At 44.4% G+C, this 13,118-nt stretch overlaps 1 protein-coding gene and 1 pseudogene across 10 annotated transcripts in view; both read left to right on the forward strand.

The window, feature by feature from the left end:
• IFT25 (intraflagellar transport 25) overlaps positions 1-13,118 on the forward strand; it is an 85,815-nt gene that overhangs the window by 28,477 nt on the left and 44,220 nt on the right. For 7 of the 10 annotated variants that reach the window (XM_051857760.3, XM_089300600.1, XM_051857759.3 and 4 more), the window contains 2 exons: positions 279-319; positions 2,979-3,186. In XM_051857760.3, the coding sequence (XP_051713720.1) occupies positions 279-319; positions 2,979-3,092 (155 nt within the window). In that variant the 3' untranslated portion in view covers positions 3,093-3,186. Of the gene's footprint in view, positions 1-278; positions 320-2,978; positions 3,187-13,118 lie in introns of those variants that run through there. The other 3 variants (XM_089300606.1, XM_089300607.1, XM_089300605.1) reach the window with 2 other exon arrangements.
• On the forward strand, positions 5,886-6,099 carry LOC127493903 (U2 spliceosomal RNA; annotated as a pseudogene).

Consider the following 13,118-nt stretch of genomic DNA (forward strand, 5'->3'; position numbering starts at 1 on the left):
AAGCACTTGGGCCATCCTCCACTGCACTCCCTGGCCACAGCAGAGAGCTGGCCTGGAAGAGGGGCAACTGGGACAGAATCCGGCGCCCTGACCAGGACTAGAACCCTGTGTGCCGGTGCCGCAAGGCAGAGGATTAGCCTAGTGAGCCGCGGCGCCGGCCTACATCTGGTATTAACTTAGCATTTGCCACAGGTCATGTTCTGCTGAACCTAAATCTTAGTAGCTATCTTCACTGTATTTTAAGCTTTTTTTTTTTTTTTTGTTAATTTGTGTTTTAGAATTCACACACACCGAGGGACAGCTTCAGAATGAGATTATGGTGAGTAAACACACTGTGTAGAGAAGAACATGTGCTCTGACAGCCGTCTCTGCAGACGCAGAGTTAGCAAGCATCCTGGTGCTCTCACAGTTCTGCTCCCGACCCAACAGGACAGAGGTGGTGCTCAGTGGTATTTCCCGTTTGATGTGTTCTTAGGTGCTCTTATCTGTCCTGTAAGGGTGACAGCAAGGATAAAACTATTCATTCATTTGGTTTTTATTGTATTTTGCCCATTCATTTATTTTGCAGTGTTTATTTGCTTTGCTTTCTTTCATTTCATCCTGTAGGCCTTTTAGAACAGGAATCAAAAAAGGCGGAGATGTCAGAATTGGGTGTTAATTTAAGCGTGAAAGGACAAGGGAGACTCAGATAAGGGGAACTGGAGCATAGGATCAGCAACAAATAAGCCAAAGAGAGATGAAGTGGAAAGAGAACAAGTATTTTCGACAGCATTCCATCGGGCTTTGCTTGTCCAGTGGAATGAATGGCCGCTGATGAGGAAGCTGCTGCTTCATCAGGAGTTGCTCGGTCCCTGTTGGCTTGTCAGGCCCTGCTTTTAGACAAACACAAAGAAGGAAAACAACTGAATGTGTGGTTTTTTAGGTAGCGGGTGTTTCTTTAGTGAGGGTTTGTGTAAATGAGGGTTATCGCCCTACCTTGCCCCTCACATCTTCCCAGGAGCTTATGTGGAAGCCATTTCCAAAGATTCCATAGAATGTTTCCGACTCCCGTGAATTCCCTTCTGGCCCAGCAGTCTGCCCGATGACTGGGGAGGCGAGTGCAGCCAGAAAGAGGACTACATTGTGTCTTCCCACTGTCTTCTATCTTATGCAGTGGAGTCAGGATTAGTAAGCCTCCACGTGGTCTGACAATTCCTTCCAGGACTCACTGAGGCTGTGGGAAGGCATCCGAGGCAGTTTGGAAAACACGAAGGAGGAAGGGGAAGCTGGGAATCAGCCATTTGTCACCCATCACAGTGGCCTTTACTGTGTTTTCGCTCTTCCAGCCGTGAGCACAGGCATCACACGCTTGCAGTAACACTGTATGGACAATTCCATGTCATTTTTAACTCAGTGTTCTGCCACAAGCTTCCTACATATGATTTCAAGATCACATTTGCCTATTTACACACATTTAAGATAATTTCCTTTTTTCTCGAAGGGGACATTCTATGCATGTACTGGTTACCACACTTTTAACTTTTTGCTTTTTTTAAATTATTTTCTTCTTTTTTTAAAAAAAGATTTATTTTATTTATTTGAAAGAGTTACAAAGCCGGCGCCGCGGCTCAATAGGCTAATCCTCTGCGTTGTGGCGCCGGCACAGTGGGTTCTAGTCCTGGTCGGGGCTCCGGCTTCTGTCCCGGTTGCCCCTCTTCCAGGCCAGCTCTCTGCTGTGGCCAGGGAGTGCAGTGGAGGATGGCCCAGGTGCTTGGGCCCTGCACCCCATGGGAGACCAGGAGAAGCACCTGGCTCCCGCCTTCACATCAGCGCGATGCGCCAGCCACAGCACGCCAGCCGTGGCAGCCATTGGAGGGTGAACCAACAGCAAAAGGAAGACCTTTCTGTCTCTCTCTCACTGTCCACTCTACCTGTCAAAATAAATAAATGAATAAATAAAAAAGAGAGTTACAGAGAGAGGTAGAGAAAGAGAGGGAGGTCTTCCTTCTGCTGGTTCACTCCCCAACGGCTGGAGCTGTGCCAATCCAAAGCCAGGAGCTTCTTCTGGGTCTCCCACTTGGGTGCAGGGGCCCAAGGGCTTGGGCTATCTTCCACTGTTTTCCCAGGCTATAGTTGAGAGCTGGATTGGAAGAGGAGCAGCCGGGACTAGAACCGGTGCCCATATGGGATGCCGGCGCTTCAGGCCAGAGCTTTTACCTGTTGCGCCACAGCGCCAGCCCCTATTTTCTTCTTTTTTAAAAGATTTATTTATTTACTTGAAAGGCAGAGTTATAAACACAGAGAGGGAGAGACAGAGAGAGAGGTCTTCCATCTGCTGGCTCACTCCCCAAATGGCCTCAAAGACCAGAGCTAGGCTGAAGCCAGGAGCTTCCTCTGGGTCCCCAACACAAGTACAGGGGCCCAAACATTTGGGGCATCTTCTACTGCCCTCCCAGACCATCAGCAAGGAGCTGGATCGGACAAGGAGCAACCAGGACTCGAACCAGTGCCCATATGGTATGCTGGTGCAGCAGGCAGACGCTTGACCTACTACGCCACAGCACTGGCCCCTTTTTGATTATTTTCTAAAATTAAATTTCATAGGATAGAATTACTGGGTACATAGGGTATAAACATATTCATGTATCCAAAATCTTTTCCACAGAAATTATATAAATATGAAAGTATAGCCATGCTTCAGGGAGTATATTCTGAGTCCTCCTGAACCAAGGACACAGCTTATCATAAAAAATGCTTTAGGAGGACACTTTTTCAAAGTGGATTGTGAGTGTACAGTTGCAGCTTGTAGCCATACCCGCTACTTTGCACCAAACTGATATGGGCTGATTTACAGGCGAACAACTGTATGTGCAGCTGGCTTAGCTTCTGAATGTTACATGCCTGGAATATTGTTCTGACCTCACTCTTTTCTTCAGCGCGCTGCTTGCTCTTGGGTAACTAGGACCACTAAAAGCATCCCTGTTGATTTCTCCCCACAGGCATGCGAATGCTCTGCCACTTACTTGAGGGTCATTATTGTATCAGCCTTTGATCATTTTGCATCTGTGCACAGCATTTCTGCAGAGGGAGTAGCCATCTCAGATCTTTCTTAGTAATTACAGCACAATGTTCTGATGATTTTTAACACTATTACCATTTAAACACAAAGATGTCACTGATATACTCTATTAAAAGGATTTGTATCAATGTGTCTCAGATTTCACTTATGTTTCCTTCAGTGTTTTGGCCAAAGAGATTCAGATTTCATCAATCAGCAGGCTATCAAGGAAGTCACTGTACATGAAGATTTGACTGATAAAATACATTGTTATTTATTCATTACTGACAAAATACATTTATGTTGTGGGGAAAGCATCTCGTTTGGTGCTCATGAGATCTCAGTGCATTGGTAGTTTGATTGATTAATGCAAAGGACTAGGTGAGCAGTCTACACCATAAACAATGTAAGAGTTCAGATAAGAGAGAGTGCTCATGGGAAGGTCTCAATGAGGTCATAGAACCTGAGCTGGATCTGCCTGTCAAATAGCAAAAAATAAAAAACACACCCTATTGCTATAGGAAAAGAAGAAGACGATGTGAAGGTAAGTACTCATTTGTAAGTTGCACTTACGGGTGGTAGTGGATAGCACGGTGTGACTGGAGCCCAGAATGAGCCAGGACTGCACCACAGCGCCGTTACAGGGCTGACACGCCTTCCATTCTTTTCAGGTGACAGAGCCATTTCAGGTTTTTGGAAGGCATGTAACTGTAGAGCAGTTGTGTTCATTTTCAGTGGAATGAAATGCTGGGGATTTTCTTTTTGCCAGATTCCCAAACTGCAGTGCCACTTTGCTTGTGTGAGAGGCCCTGCGCGAAGGCGCACAGGTGGCTGGAAGGGGTCCCCCGATGGACCTCTTTGACACAGGCCTCATGAATCTTCTTCCAGTCCTTGTTCTCCACCTTCTGTGGATACGGAGAACAACTGGTCAGTGTAGTGGTGATAACACCTAACTTAGGATGTCTGATGACAGCTTGTTTTCTGAGTCTGTGAAAACTCATCTTCTCCTCGTAAAACCATTCCACGTATCAACCAATAGATCAGTGCCCACGCGTCACCTTTTTGTTCCATCTGAGTGTTCACTGCTGAACCCCAGCATCATTTCAGTCTGGTTTGTCCTCACTAGGCCCCTGTCTCCCTCTCCAACGGCTGCCCATGGATCCCTACCCGCCCTGTGCTGTGTGCTTGTGACCCTTGCCCTGTGGCTTCTGCTCCCCAGGGATCTGTACAGTCTGTGGCCTTGGTGCCCTCAGTTACTCCAATGCCCCTTCCCTGGGAACTGGTCACCTCCCCCTAACACCCGCTAGCAACAGAAACACGTTTAATCCTGCTGTTTTGATTCTCTCCCTTTTTTTTGCATTAGGGACCTGAGGAAGCCACCTGTGTTTGGTGCTTCCAAAGAGTTCTTAAACCTTACATTCCTTTTCTGACTACTTTTTCCCCCTTCAGTGAAATCCCACAGGTGCTAGGAAAGGAGAGGGGAGGGCAGCCTGCCTTTAAGTGCAGGTATCTTAGGAGGGGGTTGCCCTCAGCTCTGGCCCTGCTGCCAGCTGTGTGGTGCATGGTTTTCTTACTTGTCATGTAAATTGTGCTTATTGTCTTTTGCCCTCACACATGCAGGGAATTCTGTTGCTCCAGATCACAGCCTTAGGATTTAGCTCAGTGTCCAGCACACAGGTTTTCACTACCTGTTTGAACATTATTCATTCATTTGTGTCTCATCTCTTGATACTGTGAAATATTTAAGGATTTCTTAAGATTTTTTGTTTATTTGAAAGGCAGAGTTACAGAGGGAAGGAAGGCATGAGATCTTCCATACTGTTTCACTCCCCCAAAATGGCAGCAATGGCATGGGCTGGGCCAGGCTGAAGCCAGGAGGCTGAAACTCCATCCTGGTCTCCAGGCACTTGGGCTATCTTCTTCTACCTTCCCAGACACACTTGCAGGGAGCTGCATCAGAAGCAGAGCAGCTGGAATTCAAACCTGCACTCGGATATGGTATGCACGTACCCTAAGCAGTGGCTCAACTGACTGCACCCCCAACCCCTGCCCCAAGGAGTTTTGGTGTCTTTGTGTTTGTTTGTTTCAAGATTTATTTATTGGAAAGTTAGAGTTACACACAAAGGAGAGACAGAGAGAGATCCTCTTCCTCTGGTCCACATTCCAGATGGCCGCATTGGAACCAGGAGCTTCTTCCAGGTCTCCCATGTGGGTGCAGAAGCCCAAACACTTGGGACATCTTTCACAGCTTTTCCCAGGCCATTAGCAGGGAGCTGAGTTGGAAGTGGAGCAGCTGGGATTTGATCCCATTCCCATACTGTATGCCAACATTGCAGGATACAGCTTAACCTGCTATGGCACAACACCAGCTCCATCCTAAGGCAGTTTTAATAATATTAGCTAATAATATGTATATTTTTGGATTATGCACCATGGACCAATGACTATGACAGTGCTTTTCATAAGTTAACCAATTAAAATTTATTTAAAGGAATGGATTGAAAAATAAAATTAATGATCTTTTAACCAGATACCCATAAAAGCAAATAAATATTAGAGAAGAAAACTATTGTGCTTATCACTCATTCATGCAGATTTTTAACAAATTTTGCAATTGTGAGTCCCCTCTGCAGAGGTCACCTCTGAAGGCTTTATCTTCTAGGAGCCTTTGTGAATTGACTCTGATATTGAGTCTTTAAATGGTAGTGTGTGGCAGTGCGCATCAATGTTTTAAACTTGTATTTGGCTTTTAAACAGAATTTTCTAGAAACATAGTGAAATAATCAGTTAAGGGACACAGGAAAAATAGACAGAGATCAGTAGCAGTATTGTTTATATAAGACAGAGAATTGCTTCTCGGCCTTTTGGCTAAGATCAAGTGTAGTATTTGTTCTTACCAATTTAAGACAGAGAAACCAGCAACTACTGTGCAGCTATACATGAGAAAGTATGAGATACCCAGATGTCACACAGCATCCTTTTTTTTTTTTCTCAAGATTTTATTTATTTATCTGAGAGGCCAAATTATAGAGAGAGACATACAGAAAGGTTTTCAATCCATTGGTTCACTCCCCAAATGGCCACAACAGCTGGAGCTGGGCCGATTTGAAGCCAGGAGCTTCTTATGGGCCTCCCCTGTGGGTGCAAGGTCCCAAAGACTTGAGCCGTCTTCTACTGCTTTCCCAGGCCATTAGCTAGATAGGAAGAGAAGAAGCCGGGACTTGAACCAGTGCCCACATGGGATGCAGGTGCTGCAGGTGGAAGCTTAGCCTACTATGCCACAGCACTGGCCTCACATAGCATCCTTTATAATGGAATATAAATCACTGGGTTTTGCCAAAAAGGTCATGGAAAATGCAGTTAAAAGATAAGTTTAGAGGCCACAGCACCAAACCCTAAAGTAAATCTTTATAAAAAAATGGAGTGAAAGGATTTTTTACTACTACATCCCCTTTCTGAAAATTATTATTCACAATGAAAAGAATGCAAGAGGCTGGTGCTGTGGCATAGGGGTCTATGCCTCTACTGTTGGCATCACATATGGGTGCTGCTTCCTATGCAGCTCTCTGCTATAGCCTGGGAAAGAAATAGAAGACACAAATCTTTGGGCCCCTGCACCCACTTGGGAGGCCTGGAAGAAGCTCCTGGCTCCCAGCTCCGGATTGGCACAGCTCCAGCCATTGCGGCCATTTGGGAAGTAAAACCAGCGGATGGAAGATCTCTCTCTTTCTCCCTCTCTCTGTAACTCTACCTCTCATATAAATAACACAAAATTAAAAGCAAAAAAATTATCTCTTTAGAGTGATTCTCCAGACCAAAGTATCAAAAAGTTGTGTTTCCTTCTATTAAAAAATAAAATCTCATTTTAAAGGAACTAGCTATAGCGCTTAACCTTACGGTGGCACCCGTGTCTACACTTTCTGAGTATGGTGAAGTTGGAGTTTTCCTGTGGGAAGAAGTGGAGAACTGAATGCCCTCCCAGCGCTGGAGACCTTCCCACATGGGGCAGTTACGGAAGGCGTCTCCAGCGATCCTGGGCCAGCTCCAAAAGGGCAGTAGGTGGCTTTGATGTGGGCAATGAATACATTAATTTTTGATCCAGGTTCTTGTCTACTGCAGAGAGAGAAACTAAGTGGATACTGTTTCCCTGTGCAAGTAGGAACAGTGAGGGAATTAACATACTTTGATGCAAGAGTGTGGGCTGCCCCATCCAGAGAAATACCCAACTTGAGTGGGTCAGAGAATTGTCCATAAACTAGAAAGAAAGCAAAAAAATCTGAAAACTACCTTTGTTGGTCAAGCCCTGTGGTGAAAGAACACATGAGAGAGCCAGAGGCGCACGTCCCAGTGTGTTCACGCTGGAGAGAGAAACCTGGATCTGGCCCTCTAAACAGGCTAACGTGACAGAGCTCTCGGCCACTCCCATCTCTTTTTATAAGGAAGTGGGTGGTGCTCCAATTGGAATGCAAATATGGTGGAGTCTCAGCAGGCACCCTCGGCCTGGATGTGACAGGTGCATCCTGGGAAGGTGAGTATACCAGAGTTAAAGAGAAAGCATCATTATGCAGGGATACAAGAGCCCCTGCTGTAGGTGGTCTTTGTGGTGTAGCAGGTTAAAGCCATGGTCTATGATGCCCGCATCTCATATAGGTGCTGGGTCTATTTCCTCTCTAGCTCCCTGCCAATGTGCCTGGGAATAGCCCAAGTGCTCAGGCTCCTACACCCATGTGGGAGATCCAGACAAAGCTCCTTGCTCCTGGCTTTGGCCTGGCCCAGCCCCTGCTCTGGCAGCCATTTTGGGGAATGAACCAGTGAATGAAAGATCTCTGTCTCTCCCTCTCTCTCTGTAACTCTTTCAAATAAATAAATTTTGTTTAAAAAAAAACCAGAGTTCCAGCTCAAGCTAACTAACTACCCACTTAATCCCACACCAGCTAAGGAACCGGTGTTGTGGCATAGCAGGTTAAACTGCTGCCAGTGATGCCTGCTGCTAGAGCCTAGGATGGTGTTCTGGGGAGTAGATCACTCCATAGATAAGACTGTGCCATTTTACTAACATTCCTTCCTTTTGTTTTTTATAAAGCAAGAGTTGTATGGGATTACATCAGTCCCAAAGTCCAGAAGGGATGGAGGGTTGAGAATCTGTCTTTAGAGCTACTTCCTGCTGACATGGGGCAATGTCTCAAGCCACTGTCTCCTGGATGGGAAGCTGAGTATATCCCTGTAGCAGCATTTGGTTGTGCACCTGGTTGGTGAAGGCTTTGGTTTGTTCCATTATCACCTCCTATGAACACTTAAACAGACACAATAGTATAAAAGAAAGGGTGAGAATAGAAAATAATGACCCTAAGAGTGGCATTAACCAAGTAATGAAAGGATTTCATAGAGGAGAGGAAATGAGGGGGGTCTCTGGACCCTTGCGAAGACTGGTGGACGTGGTTTGAAACTGATCCCAACCAAGACTGGGAGAAAGATCACTCATCTTTTGTGGGTAGAGGGGTTTGCCTGTAGAGAAATTCTGAACAATCATACAATATTAAGTAGGGGAGAGGACCGTCAATACACACAGGTCAGGAATAGAGCCATTGATGTTAGAGTAGAGGCTATGATTACAAAGGAATGAGGTCCCAAGTGAGCTAGATAGGGTCTAGAACAAAAGATGGAGTCATTATTGGAGGACCTAAGAAAGGTGCTAAGCCACAAATAAGTTTTCCCACTGAGAGGCAAATAGAAACTGACAGAAGGGGCCCGATAATAATCAGATGAGCTTTAAGGACTTGCCAGTTATGAGGCCCAGGGCTAGGTATTTCTTCACATGGGTTACATCTGAAGGGAGGTGTGAACCTCCTTAGGGAAGGCACCTTGTTGACTTCCATTACCTAGCTTGCCCGGGAGGAGAGCTGGCCAGGTAAAGGCAGCTGGCATCTCTAACAAGAAATTTACAGTTCTGCCTGCAATGTTACTGACCCTACTTGGTCATCCCCTCAGCAGCGGTGGTTACTTTGGAAGCTTGGCTGAGTGAAGAGCTTTTCAGCTTAGAGCCAACAAGATCTGTGGCTCTGACCTGAAGTCCTTCGACTCCAGGACAGTTCTGTTTCCAGTGACCCAACTCTTGGCTGGCAGGGTTCTTCATAAGCTGACTCCTGCTGAAGCCCTGGCTTTCCACATTGAAAGACCCAACTGCCTTTTGGGTCTCCTTGATAGCAGATCACTGAACAGAGAGCAGCCTTAATTGGCTTGTCACCTATCTTTACATTGCTTTTGATGCTTAGCTTTCTTTTCCTCCTTGTTTTTGTTAAAGCAGACCAGAGGATGCAAGTCAAGGGGAGTGTTAAAGTCCCACCTCTAATCTTTGGTGGCCTAAACTAGAAGCCTATAGTCACAGGCATGTTCTGATGGTGGTTTTTCTGTGATGTGGACAATGCCCATGAGGAAAGCTAAGTCCTTACTTTAAAACTTTCTCTCCCTTAGGTCTGAAAGGGAGGTTTTTGCCTGTTTACTGTGCACATGGCAAAGTCAATCTAGCTGTGAAATTGTAATTTAAGCTCTCCTTCTAGCTATGCTATTACAGAAAAATGTTAGCCATCCCTTTTTAGAAGATCTAAAAATCAAATTATGCATTTTGGAGAGTCACTCAGTATAGTCAGTTTCCCACCTCGAATAGAATAAAGAAGTGAGGGAACAAGTCAGCCTTAGAATAGAGAAATGAGGGAGCAAGTCCCAGATCGCTTACTGACAATAGCAATAACAAATAAAAATTTAGCTAGCAATTTCAACCATTAAATAACAACTATGAAAACATTTACCAGAAGGTACAATACCCTCTATAAACTTTAAGAATATGCATATTTGGAAACTTTTTTTTTTTTTTTTGACAGGCAGAGTGGACAGTGAGAGAGAGACAGAGAGAAAGGTCTTCTTTTGCCGTTGGTTCACCCTCCAATGGCCACCGATCCGAAGGCAGGAGCCAGGTGCTTCTCCTGGTCTCCCATGCGGGTGCAGGACCCAAGCTCTTGGGCCATCCTTCACTGCACTCCCTGGCCACAGCAGAGAGCTGGCCTGGAAGAGGGGCAACCAGGACAGAATCCGGCGCCCTGACTGGGACTAGAACCCGGTGTGCTGGCGCTGCAAGGCAGAGGATTAGCCTAGTGAGCCACAGCACCAGCCTGCAAACATCTCTTAAATATCTAACATGGTGTAGCTTGTTTTGACCAGCAAACTCAAGCACAAAAATATAAAAACATTTTTAGTTTCTTTCTACCAGCAAATTTAAAACATCTGATACATAGATTCAGGTCACATGAATCAAAATGTATCTTCGATTAATTTTAGCAGTTTAAATTTATGGGCAGTCTTTTATCTATAAGCCAATTAAAACAGAGTTCTTAATAAATTCTGCCTTGTAGACATACAATATGTATACATGTATGACATAACAATAAAGCAGTTTCAGTAATAGCTTCTTAAAATCTGTTTCTAAAATTACCAATTGATTTGAATTACTTTTTGCTCTTAGTAACCTCAATTAACCATACTTTCTCTCAGTTGGAACCTGTAGTGCATTATTGGCTTCTTCTGTTTACAGACTTGTATACAATAGAAGTGGCTTGAAAAAGTCCATTGGATTCTATAGGAGGACAGCTAAAAACAGAACCAACAATGTTTAGTTTTATAAGCAGCAAATCTGATATACAAAACTGTGGATGACAAAAGACTTTAAATTGCCACGTTTAAAATTATAAACTCATTAACCAACAAGAGGCACTTGCTTATTCCACACAGTATTTTAGAAAGCACCTGTAGGATTTTTTAAAACATTTAACCCTTTTAGGCCTCTGGGCCTTTCTCATTAAGATAGCTATCACATCTGGTAAAATCAGATCATTAGACTTTTTAACTTTTGGGCATTTGTATCTGTAGCATTTTACATTATCATAACTTAAAATTTAGCACCACTTCACATCTTGACAGTACTTCTAATATAATCCAAATAGCCCAAATTCTTTGGAACTTTGATTTTCTTTCTTGCTTGCTTGCTTGCTTGCTTGCCTGTCAAGGATGCCAAGAAGGCTTAAAATATCTGGTTGAAATAAGATCCCTTGGGGCTGGCACCGTGGCTCACTTGGTTAATCCTGTGGTGCTGGCATCCCGTATGGGTGCTGGGTTCTAGTCCCAGTTGCTCCTCTTCCAGTCCAGCTCTCTGCTGTGGCCCGGGGAAGGCAGTGGAGGTGGCCCAAGTGCTTGGGCTCCTGCACTCACATGGGAGACCAGGAGGAAGCACCTGGCTCCTGGCTTCAGATCTGCATAGTTCCAGCCATGGTGGCCATTTGGGGAGTGATCCGATAGAGGGAGGACCTTTCTCTCTCTCTCTCACTGCCTATCTCTCTGTCAAATAAAAAAAAAAAAGAAAAAAGATCCTTTAACATCATGACATAATATAGGCAAGATTTGATCACTGTTACAAGGTGATTACTCAAGGCTGGCGCCGCGGCTCACTAGGCTAATCCTCCGCCTTGCGGCGCCAGCACACCGGGTTCTAGTCCTGGTCGGGGCGCCGGATTCTGTCCCGGTTGCCCCTCTTCCAGGCCAGCTCTCTGCTGTGGCCAGGGAGTGCAGTGGAGGATGGCCCAAGTACTTGGGCCCTGCACCCCATGGGAGACCAGGATAAGTACCTGGCTCCTGGCTTCGGATCAGCGCAGTGCGCTGGCCACGGTGGCCATTGGAGGGTGAACCAATGGCAAAAGGAAGACCTTTCTCTCTGTCTCTCTCTCTCTCTCTGTCCACTCTGCCTGTTAAAAAAAAAAAAAAAGGTGATTACTCAAATGTTTTAGAATAAGCATGTATTTAAACAAGCCATAATCCTTAATAAAAAAAATCAACTGTTTTTAAATAACTAGAATCTAACAGAGACATTAAGAGAATGTAATAGATTACTTTAACTCATTGTTTTAACAGAGGGTCAGATTCTAATTCTGTATCAAAGAAAAATAGATTCATAGCTTTTGTGTCCAAAAATTTCTTTCTTTCATAGCCTTCTGTGACTTCCACACACCTTCTTCAACTTACTTAAAACTTTCTATCATTTCCATTCCAGTTTAGAGTAAACTAGCCATCAGGATAAAGTAATTCTTACAAACCATGTCCTTTTTTATTCAAAAAAACTCTTTTGTTATTAACCTTCCTTACCAAGAACACATTTTTATACTTGTGACCTTTTTCTATCTGCTGATTTTCTTGATTAATATTTTGAAATAACTTGTTAAAAATCTCCAAATTAAGACAATATTTTCTAAATAAGGTAACCCATCCAATTTCAGCCTTAGTTATTTTTTTTTTTTTTTTGACAGGCAGAGTGGACAGTGAGAGAGAGAGAGAGACAGAGAGAAAGGTCTTCCTTTGGTTCACCCTCCAATGGCCGCCATGGCCGGCGTGCTGCGGCTGGTGCACTGCGCTGATCCGAAGCCAGGAGCCAGGTGCTTCTCCTGGTCTCCCATGGGGTGCAGGGCACAAGCACTTGGGCCATCCTCCACTGCACTCCCTGGCCACAGCAAAGAGCTGGCCTGGAAGAGGGGCAACCAGGACAGAATCCGGCGCCCCGACCGGGACTAAGTAGTATTGAACTATTGTTCAGACAGTTTATAAAAATGTATTTGTTACCAAGCCCAAATAGTTTTTCTATAGAATATAAGGTGCTAAAAGTACCAAAGTTTACATTTAGATTTATCTCATTTGCCTTTACCCAGCTTACATTTAGCAGTTACACCGTAATGACTTAAGATGCTGATATTATATTATACCTCTATTTGAATTAAGGCCAAAGTTGCATTCATATGGAATTCTACTCCTTTTATAAAACTCTAGCTATAAATCAATGACATTAAACCAGAGATTGCAAAATCTACCTTAGGGACTATAACAAGTACTGGTTACCCATTGCTGTTTCATCGAGTACTGATTACCCATTTCTATAGCATCAGAAATCTCTTAAAATAAATTGCAAAATAAGTTCAGCAAGTTACAAAGCAATATTTTTAAAGGCAGCAATCTTCCTAAATTAGAAGAGAAAAATTTCTTCAAACCT

This window comes from Oryctolagus cuniculus, chromosome 7 (genome assembly GCF_051225735.1).
Source record: "Oryctolagus cuniculus isolate XC-2025 breed Fujian yellow rabbit chromosome 7, ASM5122573v1, whole genome shotgun sequence".
NCBI classification, from domain to species: domain Eukaryota; kingdom Metazoa; phylum Chordata; class Mammalia; order Lagomorpha; family Leporidae; genus Oryctolagus; species Oryctolagus cuniculus.